The 16253-nt window shown below is 36.4% G+C and overlaps 1 protein-coding gene across 1 annotated transcript; it reads right to left on the bottom strand.

Moving 5' to 3' along the window:
* Nucleotides 1–1684: 1684 nt before the first annotated feature.
* LOC141334044 (store-operated calcium entry regulator STIMATE-like) lies at nucleotides 1685–16231 on the bottom strand. The gene is made up of 8 exons (XM_073839199.1): nucleotides 15846–16231; nucleotides 8961–9009; nucleotides 8770–8865; nucleotides 8559–8680; nucleotides 6647–6759; nucleotides 5846–5929; nucleotides 5626–5754; nucleotides 1685–1786 (listed from the first exon to the last, which is right to left on the bottom strand). The coding sequence occupies exons 1-8, from the start codon at nucleotides 15988–15990 to the stop codon at nucleotides 1685–1687; spliced, it is 840 nt and encodes a 279-aa protein (XP_073695300.1). The 5' UTR covers nucleotides 15991–16231.
* Nucleotides 16232–16253: the final 22 nt, after the last annotated feature.

Below are 16253 nucleotides of genomic sequence, written 5' to 3' on the forward strand. Positions count from 1 at the left end.
GATGGATATTGGTAGCTTTACGTATATCACAGCCACTGCACTAGCCATTCTGTTGGGATATTTTATGTGTGTCGATAAAAAAACTATTGAATAATGACGATTTTCCATTAACTGATGTTATGTAATCAAACCTGAATTTTTCCTCTCGCAATTAGTTATGGCAACGGATGCTGGTAGGTCAGTATAAGTATTTCACACCGACCGCACTAGCCATTCTTTTGCAATATTTTGTAAGTGTCATTTAAAAAAAAACGATTGCGAAATGACAGGGTTTTCACTAACTGATGTTATGTAACTAAAACTTAATTTTTTTCCTCTCGCAATAAGTTATGGCGACGGATTTTGGTAGGGTTACGTATATCACAGCCAACATATTAGTCATTCTTTTGTGCTATTTTATAAATGTAGATAAAAAAATGATTGTGAAATGATGCCATTTCCATTAACCGAGGTTATGCAACTAAAACTTAATTATTTCCTCTCGCAATAAGTCATGGCAACAGATATTGGTTCGTTTACGTATCTCACAGCCACCACACTAGCCATTAAGTTTAATTGAAAAAGATGTAGACGCATATCTTTAGCGAAGCAACGCGGAGAGCTGCTTCTGTAACGCTTCTGAAACACAGCTGATATAAAAACAAGAATTGACTAAAGTGGCTGCGATCAGTTTTAGTGACCATGTCTGAGCTGTAATGCATAACAGACATATGCAGTGTAAATAAGGGGTTATCCAAGCATATCCAAGGCAAGGAAAGGCCCTTTTACTTGAGAGCGGCCACGCATAAGCTGTTTCTTGGAGGTTTTAGTACATTAAAGAATGATCATGTGACTTATGTACGCCAGGTGACCAGTAAATGCGAAAAAAAACTGTTTCCATTGCAGTTTTGTGAAATATTCCTTTTTCGAATTGCCTGAAAAACCTCCTCAACGTTTTTGCAATATATGGGAGTTTTTGCGAAGTTTCCATTTTTCGATTAGGCATATTTTGATATGAAAAGCTCTATTTAAGCATCATTGGCACTCTCCCAACAAGAAGGCTGTTTCAAACCATTCAATCATACAAACAAAATGTTGATAAATACATTTCATTCAATACTAAAAAGTATCAAAATTCAAAAATGCATACTTGGTATCATTTCAAGTACTGAGTATTGTGTTGTTAGCTTAGCAACATGTTAACGCCAAAGTCTTTTGGTATCAACTGAGTCCCGTCTCCAGTGTGTACTTAACGTGAAAAGTTCTATTTGTGTGTTGCACTGAGTTTAAGCCTAGTTAAAAGTGTTCTGAATCAGTCACTTATGAGTTTCCATTTTGAAGTTACAAGGTAGCTGCCTATGTAGGAAGTAAACAACAAGGCAGCTCACTAAGTTTAGGAACAGAGATAGCCTATCTCTGTTTTTCCTCAATGCGGAAGTAAGCCTATAGGTGAGACATTCAGTTCATTATTTAATGTAGGGAAATAATGAAAAGAATAACTAGTAAAACAGTAAACTGTAAAAACTGTTTGCAGTACAAACCAGTGTGCTCATAATTAAGATAATACATTCAAATAATATGGTAAGACACACCAATTTGCAATATCAAGCAGCAAAACTAACTGTTTTGTACAGCTAAAAACAGCTGGAGATGGATGAGACTGGAAGCCACGCCCATAGAATTTACAAATGGCCGCACCCACTCTCTAAACTTCCATACAGACTCGTATTAACACCTCTTCTGTTGAGACATGTTCTTCCTGTTCAGAACACACGCCAGCATCATCTTCATCTTCCTTTAGCAGCACCTACACAAACACAAACACAAACACAGTTTGAAGAGCCTGGCCAGATTTTACACATGATCATTTTCCCGTTCATGTGAGCTGGATCACTTTATTGTTGCGTAAATCTATTGACTACAAAACCAGAAGCCCAGATGCACGAATTCAGCAGAAGTTTGACACTAGACCAGCTTCATATGTCCTCGTTCATATCGGCACTCATCAAACACACTTTTCCACAGATTTGGCTTCATTCTCTATAGCATGAGCTTATGGAAACATGTTCCAAATGTCACTGTTCCCGCTGAACAAACGGATGATTTGTGAGCAGCTGGCACACTTCCACAACTGGAGGAGTGAGGGAAAGAGGGATGAGAAAAAATAAAAGATGATAAGACGAAAACAAGGGAAAAGAGATGGAAAAGACCCCCTATTGCTCAACAAATGGAGAACATTTGACCCCAGAGGTCATCGGCCTTTGGAAAGTTCTTTGGTCAAATGACGAAAATATAATAAAAAATATCTGTCCTGTAATCACATTCATATAGCACAATCCCACCATTCAAGAAGAAGAATACAATACACAAACACACAATCAAACTATTCATATACAACCCCAGAAACAAAACATTCACTTCAGATGGCAGATTTCATTTTAAATCATATGCAAGAATAAAGCCAAGCTAATAAAATATGTTTTTAATAGTTTTGCTTGAGGACCCAGATTTTACATTGGACATCAAGTGGCTGCCTGTATAATCAAACATTTTGATTTATAAATAGTATATCATATACTAAATAAGCCAACAATATGGAAATCTGTCAAAGTAACATAGGCTGAATGGGAAAAATAATGCGTTTCATGCTCTTGACAGCAAATAATTCAACACAGAAAACACATTTTGGTTTGTCTGATGATATTAATCTCTATTATGTAGTCTGGGTCATAATTAATTTTGTTTTAGGCATTTTGTATGATTTGTGAGGATGAGCTCAATTTACACATCTGTCTTCTGTCTAATTTGGTTAATTTCTACCAAGTGATGATGAATTTCCACAAAAATGCACTTGAGTTTGAATGGGTATGTGCTTTTTGAGGTCAATGATATAAAATGTGTCACTTCTCCATTGTAAAATTTGGTAAATCCATGGCATTGTAACTATACACAATTGGTTAACTGCATTTTATTATTTGCATTAGCTTTGCTTTCCCTACTTAAGACTAGACTAACCCGCTAAGAACCACTGAATTTATCTAAACTAGGATGAAATGTCTTGAGGAACAGATATAGGGAGCAGGGTCATTAGGATCAGGTTAAGGAATTTTTTACTGGCTCATTTGTTCCTGTATCTCAACACTGATTTGTTAAGCCCAGTATAAAGAACATCCTGGGGATTGCACATGATAATATGATGACAGCTTTTGCAATTCCTTTTGGTGCTACAGAAATGACACACTTCACACTTCACTCCAAACCTTGCAATCCAGACCCATGAGTAAAACATTAGAATGGGCATTTGTTACTAATCTATTTCTACCTAATCTGACAATTAAAGGGTAAGCAATGCAATTGACATGTTCAAGGCCCAGAAAGGTAGTAAGGACATCAAAACTGTTCATAACCGTAATGATATGGCTTGGCACGGCGGAGATCGGGCCGCGACCCTGGAAGAGTGTCGGTCGGGCAAGGGCGTTTTTACATGCTGTCACGATTTTGGTCGATGCGTAAATTTGTGGACTTCAGTTTTGAGTGCTTGGCAAAAAAACACAGACCAGAAAAAGCAGGGACCCTTAGAGAGGCCAAAGGCCCCACATATCCTTTCCCTTTTTGGACAGGCTCGGCAGGGTGGAGACCCTGGAGAAACTTGGGCTCGAAAAAATAAGTGTCAAAGGGAGACTTGGGCCAAACGTCCACCCTACACAAGGTGCCTAAGTATAACAGGTGTGGCGCCTTGTCCCTAGGCACAGCGGGGATCAGGCTACGTCCCTGGAGGTGGATTGTTTAGGCGATTAATATTATTGAAATTTGAACGTGCAGGGGCCGTTTTGAGAGGCCGCAGGCCCATGTACCCTCACCTTGGCTGGGGTGTGGCAAGTCAAAGTTCCCTCCCAGGCCCCCAGGTGACCAGCGATTGGGCTCGGAGGCTCCAGGGGGGGCGGAGACCCTGGAGGAATTTGGGCTGGAAAAAAACTGTGAAAGGGGGACTTGGGCCAAACGCCTCATCCCTGGGCATTGCGGGGACCGGGCTGCAACTCTGGAGGAGGGTCAGTCGGGAAAGGGACTTTTTAAGAGAAGTCACGATTTGAGCGATTGTATTATTCTTGTGACATCCCCAAATTGGAGCGAGGGATTTTGAGAGGGATAGCTTGGCCATATACCCTCACCCTCGTGGGGTGACACCAGGCTGAACTGCTCCCCTACTTTGGGAATGAAAACTGAGCATCAGGGGCTGTTGAGAGGAATGCCTTGCCCACGTACCCCCACCCTGGCTGGTGTGATGCCAGGCTGAAGTGCCCCCATTATCTGGGATTGGAAGCTGAGCTCCAGGGGTTATACAGAAGGACGCCTTGCCCGAGCGCCTTGCCACTGGCCGGGGGTGAAGCTACCGTAAAACCCCTACTCTGGGAATGGACAGTTCTCCATAAGTTGTAGGGGCTAATAAGAGAAATACCTAGCCCGAACGCCCTCGATCTGGTGGGCGCGAGAGAGCATTGAGGTCCCCTACTCTGGTAGCTGTCTATGGAGAGTCAGAAAGCTCTCGGAATTCATCAAAAATATCCTTATTTCTGTTCCGAAGATAAACAAAGGTCTTTTAAAGGGTTTTGAACAACATGAATGTGAGTAATGAGGTGGGTCATTTAGGCGAGGGTGTAATTTTATCAGGTAAGCAGAGGCCGCATGCCCGCGTACCCTCACCCTGGCTGGGTTAAGGTGAGACAAAGTTCAGTTCCAGAGGTGACCCAGTGGCAGGGGTTGGAAGCTCCAAGGGGGCGGAAACCCTAGAGCAATTTAGGCTGGAAAAAAAGTGTAAAAGGGGGGCTTACATCCACCCTCCACAAGGCGCCAGGGTATACTGGCCAAAGCGCCTCATCTCCGGGAATGGCAGGGACTGGGCTGCGACCCTGGACGAGGGTCGGCCGGGCGAGGGCCTTTTTACGGGCCATCACGATTTGAGTGATAGCGTTTTTCTTGGAAGTGAGATGCCCAAATTGGAATGAGGGGCTGTTGAGAGGGATAGCTTGCCCACATACCATCACTCTGGCGGGGGTGAAACCAGGCTGAAGCGGCCACCTTCTCTGGAATTGGAAACTGAGCACCATGCGCTGTTGAGAGGGATGCCTTACCCACATACCCTCACCCTGGCGGGGGTGATGCCAGGCTGAAGTGCCCCCCCCCCTTTTCTGGGAATGGAAACTGAGCTCCAAGGGTTGTATAGAGGGACGCCTTGCCCGAGCGCCCTCACCCCCCTAGCTGGGGTACTGTAAAACCCTTTACTCTGGGAATTGATGGTTCTCCATAAATTGCTGGGGCAAACGTGAGAAATACCTAGCCCGAACGCCCTCGCTCTGGTGAGCATGAGAGTGCATTGAGGCCCCCTAATCTGGTAGCTGTCTATGGAGGCTCAGACAGCTCTCTAATTTCATCGAAATATCTTAATCTGTGTTTAAAAAAATGAACAAAGGTCCTACGTGTTTTGAACAATAAGAAGGTGAGTAATTAATGACGAAATAATTTTTGTCTGAACTATCCATTTAATGAAATTCGGATATATAATTCACATGAACATTACAATTTTGTTTGAATCTGTGGTTTTTACAAGTGAAATGTACATTTACTGAGGCGTCACATGAACATTCTCACCTCAGCTTCATCATTGCTCTCATCTGGCAACACTTCTACTTGCTTTGGACAGTCACGTGAGCCCTCCGGAGATATCATTTTCTTATATTTCCGCATTGTTAAACTGTCCACCACCCAGAACATTATAGACTGGAAAACATATATTTACAGAAATAAGTTGCATTGTATTACATAGATAGATAGATAGATAGATAGATAGCATGAATCTTGAATGACTCACGTTGACAATGAAAGGCACAATCAGCATGACGATGGCTAACTCCAGCTGTGGGTTTGGGATGTAGTCCAGCACCACCTCCTCCAGCTATAAAACACACAAACACATCAGTGATTAATGTTTTAAAAATGCATATCCATTTAATAAATAATAATAATAATAATTCATACATAGCTTTTAAAATTCCATAACAGGCACACTTTAGGTACTAATACATACTTTTAAAGCACTAATGTGTACCATTTAGGGGTAAATAAGGTACAAAGATGTACCATTTAGCTTTACAGATTTATGGCCTTTCTCACTGAAATTAAAAAGTCTATTGAGGAAATCATGCACAGATAATCTACTCATTATTCCCACACTAATCCAGATGAAATATCTCTATAATCACTGTCCCCATTTCATCCTTCCATAATAGGACATCCTTCAGTACAAATAGCAATTTGTCTATTATGTTGATTGATAAACAAAGAGAAGGAACAAAAAATAGAGATTAGACTAACTTGTGTTTTCACACAAGCACTGAAAACATTCAATGGCCCAAACAGTATTTGTCATCCTTATGAATGTCATTACATTACTAAGGAAAATTTCCAAAACAATAAAAAAATAAGCAAAGCATTCCAATATAAAGTTATATATTGCTCAAAATCAAATTAAACAACTATTTGGATTAGGGACTGCTTCTAGTTCTCTCCATCCTAGAGTGGTATTACTACATTTTGTAGAGGAAAATGATGCGAGTGGGATGAGTCTGTGTAATAATAACAGAAAGTTTGTGTGTGTGAATGTTTATCTTACATTGGTCCACCCAGGAATGAGCAGCACCAGAGTGACTACACTTTTCTCCAGAGCAACAATAAGCAAATACACTGAGCACTGAGCCAGCCAGGCCGCTACCCGAGGAGGATCACCTAAAAGACAGAAGATTTATCACATTTATTATTACACACGTAAAGTGTTTAACACTGTTGCTATGTAGTTGCTAAACAATCAGTATCCAAGAAAAAAAAAAGTGAATTTTACAAAACCATAAATGATTGAAAAATTAAAAGAGAAAATATAAAGAGAAAAGACCACTACAGCAAAGCAAATGCTGAGATCAACATACACTATAAGACCACAGGACCCTGCAATCTTTCATAAAAGAAATATGTATTCATTTATTTATTTACTGCAATATGTAAATTAAGATATAAATGAATACATTTATTTAATGAATAAATAAACCAATAACTAATTAAATTAACTATGAAATATGCCTATTAAATAAGTAAATCGTTTAATAAACAAATAAATTGTCAAAAAAAAAATACATTTAAAAAAAGCAATAAATATATAAATCATGTACTGCAACAGTGAATAAATGAACAGTGTAATATGAAAATAAATAGATATATTTCAATATGTGACAATTTTAGTTTTTTTTTTAATCCTCTTCTGCTCACCAAGCCTGCAGTTATTTGATCCAAAGTACAGCAAAAACAGTACATTTTTAAATATTTTTACTATTTAAAATAACTGTTTTGAATATATTTTTTTATTAAATTTAGCTTTTTATTCCCGTGATTTCAAAGCTGCATTTTAGCATCATTACTTCAGTCACATGATCCTTCAGAAATCATTCTAATATTCTGATTTACTGCTCAAAAAACATTATTATTATTATTATTATTATTATTATTATTATTATTATTATTATATTAAAAACAGCTGAGTAGAATTTTTTACATTCTAAATGTTTTATCGTCACTTTTGATCAAAGAATCCTGAAAAAAAAATGTACTCAACTGTTTTAAATATTGTTAAAAATAAAATATTTTTGAACAGCAAATCAGCATATTACAATAAATTCTGAAGGATCATGTGACACTGAAGACGAAGTAATGATGTTAAAAATTTACCTTTGATCACAGGAATAAATGACATTTTAGAATATATTAAAATAGAAAGCAGGTATTTTAAATAGTAAAAATAATAATCAATATTTTTATTACATTACACGTTAACACTTATAGTAATTATAAACTAACATGTATTTTTGGACATTTCATCATGTATTTATTTTGCGATCAATGCATTCAGTTATTTTATGTTATAATTTTATAATATATAGATTTGCTCATTTGTTTATATGTCACTCAAGTTCTTATATATGTATAAAAACATCTTAGAAAATAACTCCATTAAAGTAATGAATATGAGGACAAATTGCGGGTATTTTTATTATAGTAATAGCACTGATTTAAGCATTTAAGCACTTAAATAATCAGCCTTCGAAAGTTAGAGTAAATTGGACATGGCACACAGTCAAAACTGGGATTCAAAAACTGATCTAAGCAGAGAAACAGTCATGAACAATTGTTTGGCCAAAATAATGTGAAACGGTGGGCGTTTTCCATCTGCTTTGAGTGCATATGCACGTGTGTAAATGTGTGTGTGCCTGTGCGTAATTTCATTTTTTTATGGTGTTTTACCAAGGGAATCCCTTAGAGTGAAAAAGCAAGTGTGGGGAAACTACCCAAACATATTTGAAAAACATATCATACGACGCCCTCTGGTGGTAACACATGGCTCAAATGGACACATCGGTTTCTCATTTGTTTTGAATCTTTATGTTTATGTTTATGATTTTGTGGTCGTTATGACAGCAGTCTGACCTCTTTTCCTCACTGTGCACCCATTAGAACCAGCTTTTATCCGTGTAACTCACCATATTCTCCAAACATCAACAGTGTTAGCTGTTTATGTTCCACTATCTTGGAAACAACCTTCACCCCCATCCAAATCACCAGCATTCCCAATGTGGCATCCAACAGGAAGTTCAACAGATATCTGTAAAAACAGAAAAGGCCTATTTGGTTAGTTTAATGCCAGGTTAAAGCAATAAACTCGACAAATAATTGGGCTAATAATTGACTCACAGAGAACAGGGATCTTCATTGGTGAGCGTGGACAAGAAAATGTTGGCAAAATGCATGACAAGAGCCCCAATGGCCTGCTTTGATGTATCAAAGCACCTGAAGAAAAGAAAAAAAGAATAAGAGCTTGCTCTCTTTAGTACTATTATTTTAGTATTTTACCATAATTCTTGATTAATGTTTAATATTATTACCAGATCTTCCATGGTCTTCTTATTCCAACAGGTTCACGAAACCTCTTCACTGTAAAGACAAAGATGTAAAGACGTATTATTATCAGTTTTTTTGTGTAAAAATATTAATATTGTGAAATATTATTACAATTTAACATAACTATTTTCTATTTAATAAACATTTAAATGTCATTTATTCCTGTGATGCAAAAAAAGCAGTTTTCAGCATCATTACACTGCAAAAAAATGCTTTTCTTACTTAGATTTTTTGTCTCGTTCCAGTCAAAATATCTAAAAATTCTTAAATCAAGAAGGATTCCTTTTTTTTTTTTTTTTTTCTCAGAAAAATTGAGTGAGTTTTTGCTTAGAACAAGCAAAATAATCTGCCAATGGGGTAAGCAAAAAAATCTTACTTCAAACAGAAACCAAGATTATTTTTCTTACCCCATTGGCAGATTATTTAGCTTGTATCAAGCAAAAACGCACTTAATTTTGACTTTTTTTTTCTGAAAACAAGACAATTTTTACTTGTCTAGAAAATCCATCTTGATTTACAAAATGTAAAATATTTTGACTGTAAACAAGACAAAAAAAATCTAAGTAAGAAAAGCATTTTTGCAGTGTCATATAATCCTTCAGAAATCATTCTAATATGCTGTTTTGGCACAAGAAACATTTCTTATTATCTAAAACAATTTCTGTACTGATTATTTTTGTGATACATTATTTTTTCTGTATTCTTTGATGGACAGAAAGTTTGAAAGAACAGCATTTATTTGAAATACAAATCTTATTTGATTATAAATGTCTTTACTGTCACTTTTGATCAATTTATTGTATCCTTACTGAATAAAGGTACTAATTCTGATCAATATCCAATATGTTATTTATGCTACATAGGTTCAAATGAACATACATTGTTTTAGACGGGATTACAGGACAAAAAAAAATAGACAAAAAGGCTGTCTGTGTCAACAAAATATCAAATAAGGTGTCATTTATATTAAAGAAATATAGTTTATACACCTTTTCAAGCAAAACATTTAACAAAAATATGATTTACAGGTTTAAAATGTTGAAAAAAATTTGATATTTTTAAGAATAATAAAGGGGTTGTGTCCCATTTCAGATACACAACAAACAAAAGATTAAAATAAAGTAAAAATGACCAACAACAACAAAAAAAAAATAATTTTGTTTACATTGCTTCATTAAAAACTTTATTAAATATGATAAATATTCAAAATGTAAATTACAATATTTGACTAAAACAAACTGAATCAAAGAAATTAAAGGGGGGAAAAAAGCTAAACAAACAAAAAAAATTACAAATTACATATACAGTCAAGCCCGAAATTATTCATACCCCTGGCAAATTCTGACTTAAAGTTACATTCATTCAACCAGCAAGTTTTTTTTTTTTTTTTGACCGGAAATGACACAGGCTTCTCCCAAAAGATAATAAGATGATTTTACAAGAGGCATCATTGTGGAAAAAATACTTCTCAGCTTTTATTTACATTTGAACAAAAAGTAGCATGTCCAAAATTATTTATACCCTTTTAAAACTGTCAGTCTATGGGAAAATCCAAAGTTCTATACCATTCCAAATAGTCCAAGCTGTTCTAAAGCATCCTAATTACAATGATTCATTGGGAACAGCTGTTTTAATCAACTCAACAGGTGAAAAACAGAAGCTCTCTGCTGTTGGTTTGTGGACAGTCATGGCTAAGACAAAGGAGCTCACTGAGGACCTGCGGCTGCGCATTGTGGCTGCTCACAAGTCAGGAAAGGGCTATAAGACCATGTCTAAATGTTTTGAAGTTCCAGTAGCTACAGTGCAAAGGTGTTCCACACTGTGAAAAATCTCAGAGGACATAGTCGGAAGCCAAAAGTGACACCTGTGCTGGCCAGGAGGATAGTGAGAGAGGTGAAAAAGAATCCAAGGATCACCACCAAGGCCATCCTGATGAATCTGGGCTCTGCTGGTGGCAACATCTCAAGACAGACAGTCCAAAAGACACTGCACACCGCTGGGTTCCACGGACGCAGACCAAGGAGGACACCACTTCTCCAGATAAGGCACACAAAAGCCTGCTTGGCCTTTGCAAATGCTCATCTGGACAAAGAAGAAGACTTCTGGTCTTCTGTTTTATGGTCAGATGAAACAAAAATTGAATTGTTTTGGCCACAATGATGTAGCTTTCATTTGGCGTAAAAAAGGAGAAGACTTCAACCCTAAGAACAAAATCCCCACTGTCAAACATGGTGGTGGGAACCTAATGTTTTGGGGGTGTTTTTCAGCCAGTGGACCAGGGAACCTAATCACAGTAAACTGCACCATGAAAAAGGAGCAATACATCAAAATTCTCACCAACAATATCAGGCAGTCTGCAGAGAAACTTGGCCTTGGGCACCAGTGGACATTTCAGCACGACAACGACCCAAAACACACAGCAAAAGTGGTGAAGAAATGGTTAGCAGACAAAACAAATTTACATTTTGCAGTGGCCCAGCCAGAGTCCTGACTTAAATCCAATTGAGAATCTGTGGAGGGAGCTAAAGTTCAGGGTGATGGCAAGGAGTCCCTCCAACCTGAAAGAGTTGAAGCTCATCGCTAAAGATGAATGGGCAGAAATACCAGTGGAGACATGCAAAAAGCTGCTCAGCAATTATAGGAAGCGTTTGATTGCTGTAATAGCCAATAAAGGCTTTTCTATTTATTATTGAGAAGGGTATGAATAATTTTGGAAATGCCACTTTTTGTTCAAACATAAATAAAAGATGAGTAATATTTTTTTTCCACAATGATGCCTCTTGTACATCGTCTTATTATCTTCTGGAAGACATCTATGTCATTTCTAATCAAAATAAAAAACTTGCAGGTTGAAAAAAAGTAACTTTAAGTAAGAATTTGCCAGGGGTTTGAATAATTTCAGGCTTGACTGTATACATGTTATCACTGTTGTATATCAAAACAAGCTCTCTCAAGGGAGAGAATAACTGCATTTAACACTGTAACTCTGTGTCAAACTAGCCCGCTATAACAGAAGCTGAAAGACATATCTGGATGTTTTTCAAATATGCAAACGGTTAGTCTCTAATCAACAGCCAAACAGAAGCAGGATGATTACTGAATGTCCGAGGAAACTAACAGTGATGACGTCAACAAAGATAAGCAGCCAAAAAGAAGCCAGGAAGTGGCCAAAATAACAAAGAGGAAGTGCATACAGTAAAAACACGAGCAAAAGCAGAGCTCTGACAGTACAAATGTCACAGACAGAACTTTGAAAGCTTTGCTTTTCGTAATATTCTCTTCTTCTTTCCTGAAAATGTAAGCTAAACCAAACTTCTTACTGGAACAAAAAATAATAAATAAATGCCAGTACTACGATAATAACTAATGATTAGGGTATTTTTTTCTTTATACACAGCAAAAAGTTTAATGATCAACAGGAACAGCACAGATCTGGTAATGTGTAACTCTAGAAAGGTCAGAGGTCATTAACCATGTTTTTGGAGGTTATTCAGTGCATGACCAAAAAAAAAAAAAAAAAACAAGCTGCTTTTGGGACGTAAGAATTACAAATTTACATTACATTAAGGCGAGAGGCCTAAAACTCTTAAAAATAAAGGTGCTTCACGATTCCATAGAAGAACCTTTTTTCTCTAAATGGTTCCATAAAGAACCTTTAACATCTAAAGAACCTTTCTGTTTCACAGAAAGAAGGTTCTTCAGATTTTAAAAAGGTAAGAAATGGTTCTTTGTGAAACCAAAAATGGTTCTTCTATGGCATTGCTGTGAAGAATCTTTTAAAGCCTTTATTTTTAAGAGTATCATAATTTGGTCTTTAATTTGGCCTTTTTTCACCTATCCTATCACAACCCTAACCCAACATGTGAAAATCAAAAGTTAGATTGTTTAGAAAAATAACTTGTCCTCAACAAGCTGCATGATGAGTTTTCATTTCTGTCCGTACCCCAAAAGTGGAACTCAAGGTTTTAAACTACATCTAACACCTAAGTAAATAACATTCTTGGAAAAATGACAATTTGCTCACTCTGTATCCTTGGACTAAATTATCACATGACATAGTTAGATATTGGGAAAGAAACAACTCTGGACCTTAGGGTTCAAACTTGAAAGGAAGGTCACATGATTTGAACCCTCCAGCTGGAAACTTTGAGTTTGACTTCTGAGCATCACATGAGCAACAGGAGTCAATGCTGTTATCATGTGTTACCACACAGCTAAACAATCTAATCTTTGAGTAATATTTGTACCTCATAGGAAAGGTTGGAAAGTGAAATTATACTTTTTTTTACGGTGCAGTCAGATTTGCTGTTGTTTTTGTGCATTTTTGCAGGCAAAATCCAGTCACTTCAAAAGAAATCCTTGCGACTGTCGAAAGATTTTCCTATGGAAAGAAAAACTTGATCTTTCACATTTTCTGCTGAGATCTCTCTTAGCTACTGGATAATGTCAATCAGGAGGCAAACTGATCTTTAGGCATTGTTTTTGCAAACCCTGGTTTGGTCATGATCCAATCAATTCCCAGTTGATAAAATCAGCCTACATGTTTTCTCACTGAATATCCTGTTGCACTCGGAAATACACCACATTACGGAAGCAAAATGGGAATTGTAATTCATTTTAAGTGACAAAGTCTAGGGGCCACAATTAAGAAATAAACAAATGTTTATGAAATACTGCATTTCTAGGTTCCTGCACCTTTTTGCCAATTGATTTCTATGACTTTTCTAGTCATTTGTGACTACTGAACAATGTTGTGGAAAGTTACTTACTAAAAGTAATGCATTACAATATTGAGTTACTCCCTAAAAAAGTAACTAATTACGTTACTTAGTTACTTTTATGGAAAGTAATGCGTTACGTTACTTTTGCATTACTTTTTAAATCTGGGCAGGGCTTGCTTGTTTGTTTATAATATAAAAAGTTCTATTTTTAGCAAATGCAAAAGCCTTTTTAGACAAAAAGCCTCAGGCTTAGAGAAAAGTAAATTTACATCTGTACAGTAGACCGTAGAAGAAAAAAAATGTCAACTCTTCAGCAGTAAAAAAAAAAAAAAGGAAAACAAAAAAAGGAATTTTTGCTTATTAGTACGGATGAATTGGATCATCAAAGGTCGGCAGCAAAGACATTGGTTAATAAAATGGAATGAAATACATAAAAGGATATTTGTATTATTTTACATATTTAATTATTGAAGTTTGCGTTGAATTTCACTGTTTTTATTCATTTTGAGGAATACTGTATCTGTTTTTTTAGTGAGTGAGATGATTTAACGCACGTTTACATTTATTCTAGAACTAAAGTAACATCTTACTCACAGTTTCTCTCAACATGGGGATAGGAGAGCTTTTAATCAATAAATGGGGGCAAAAAGTAACTCAGATATTTTCTTGTCAATTAAAAAGTAATGCATTACTTTACTAGTTACTTGGAAAAAGTAATATTACGCAATTTGCGTTACTTGTTATGCGTTACCCCCGACACTGCTACTTAATACTTTGTATCAAATATTTTTTATTTCTTTTTAATTTCCATGACAAGGCCATCTCTAGAAATTACTATTTTGAAATATCCTAATATTTTCATGTTTTCCATCACTATAGAGTGTTTTCACGATGCCTCATTGGTCGGCACTGAACGTAAACAATGTCACTGAACCGAACAAAACTTGCATATTTTGCTGATTATTGCTGCTGAAAATGGTCAATTATTGTCATGTTTTGCGCTGTCACTAATCGGTCGGACCGGGGAAAACTTTTGGAGTACAACAGACAGCCAAAAGTTAGAACAAATCAAGTAGAAGAGTACAAAAGACCGTTCTTGAGGAACAAAAGGCATTTGTGGTCGGCCAAACTGAACCAGGATTTCCAGGGCAAGAATCTTGACAACATTTGTGTTTGTTCTTATCATTTCCAGTCAGGTAGGTGAAACATTAGGCTAGTATCTTAATTAATATTGCTTGTACGTATCTTTATGACCTATTAGCTTTAGTTTGTCAAAATATACTGTAATGCCAATCAGCATCATCAAAAAAAAGTCTAAATGTCTTCTTCCTCATTTGAAATGAAAATAATGATGTATGAAATGGTGACTGAAATATGGTATAAAGATCGTGTGAAAGAAAACGATTTCATATGACCCACATTTATGTGTGAGACAGGTGTCAAGGTTTTGTTTATTTAGGTCACTGAATGACATTATACATGGCAATGTTACTGATTAAAAGTCATAAAAGTTTCCTTATTGCTTGATGTTTAAACACGTCAAACTATGAATAAGCATATAATACACAATGAGAAGAGTAAAAGTATGACAAGCACCAGGAAGTAAAAAAAAACTGATTACAAGAGATATTAAATAAGGTGGAATCAAAACTAGAACAACCACCATTTTCTCTTTCTTTGTCAATTTGTTTTTCAGTTTTCAATGTTTTCTCATCTAAATATGTGCCGGTTTTGTTTAAATATTAGGAACCGGAGTACACCAATGTCATTTTAAAGGTGAAGTGCAAGTAACTACTACAGCTGTCATCTACTTTACAGTGTACACTAAACAGTAAAAATTTCCCTGAAAGCACTTATGTATTAATCATATTTTATACTTTTATTTTTGGGAGTACCGTGTAAATACCATGGTATTTAAATATGCTAATAATTAAGTACCAATACCAATGATAAACCAAAGAACCATTTCACACATCACTGTACCGTACCTCCACAAACTACAATAGCTAACAAGACTGTAAACAAACAAACCCCAAGCCACGTGCTACATCATATCCGTAGTCGGAAAAAAAAAATAGAAAACACTATCACCTCACAAATAAACATCGTTTCATTTGCGGTATGGTTTAAAAAGCGAAAGAAACTTACACATTAAAGTGCTGAAAGCCAGAACAGCCAACAGAGCCTGAATAAAAACACTAAATCCGTCCATCAGAGATCCGTCCACGCAACCCTGATACTCCGGACTCACCAAATCACTCATATTAATGCTGCTCTTCCAAAAAACAAACATGTTTACGTGTAAAAATCCAAAGAAGAGTCATAAGATCCTTTGTGGAACAGATATCCTCGCGCAAACGACTTTAACAGATTTTCCGTTTAACTTCACTGGCCAGAAGACAAAGAAATTTGTACGACAAACCGTCGAACCGAGATCGCGTATAAGCTATAGTACTGTTGCTGTTGAAGTCGTGTTGATATTAAGCGATGTGGCATAAGGTAAAGCATTTCTCTCAGGTCACTTTCTTTCTTTCTTGTTATTGAGTCAACAAGGGG

The sequence above is a fragment of the Garra rufa genome, chromosome 4, assembly GCF_049309525.1.
Source record: "Garra rufa chromosome 4, GarRuf1.0, whole genome shotgun sequence".
In the NCBI taxonomy this organism is placed as follows: Eukaryota; Metazoa; Chordata; class Actinopteri; order Cypriniformes; family Cyprinidae; genus Garra; species Garra rufa.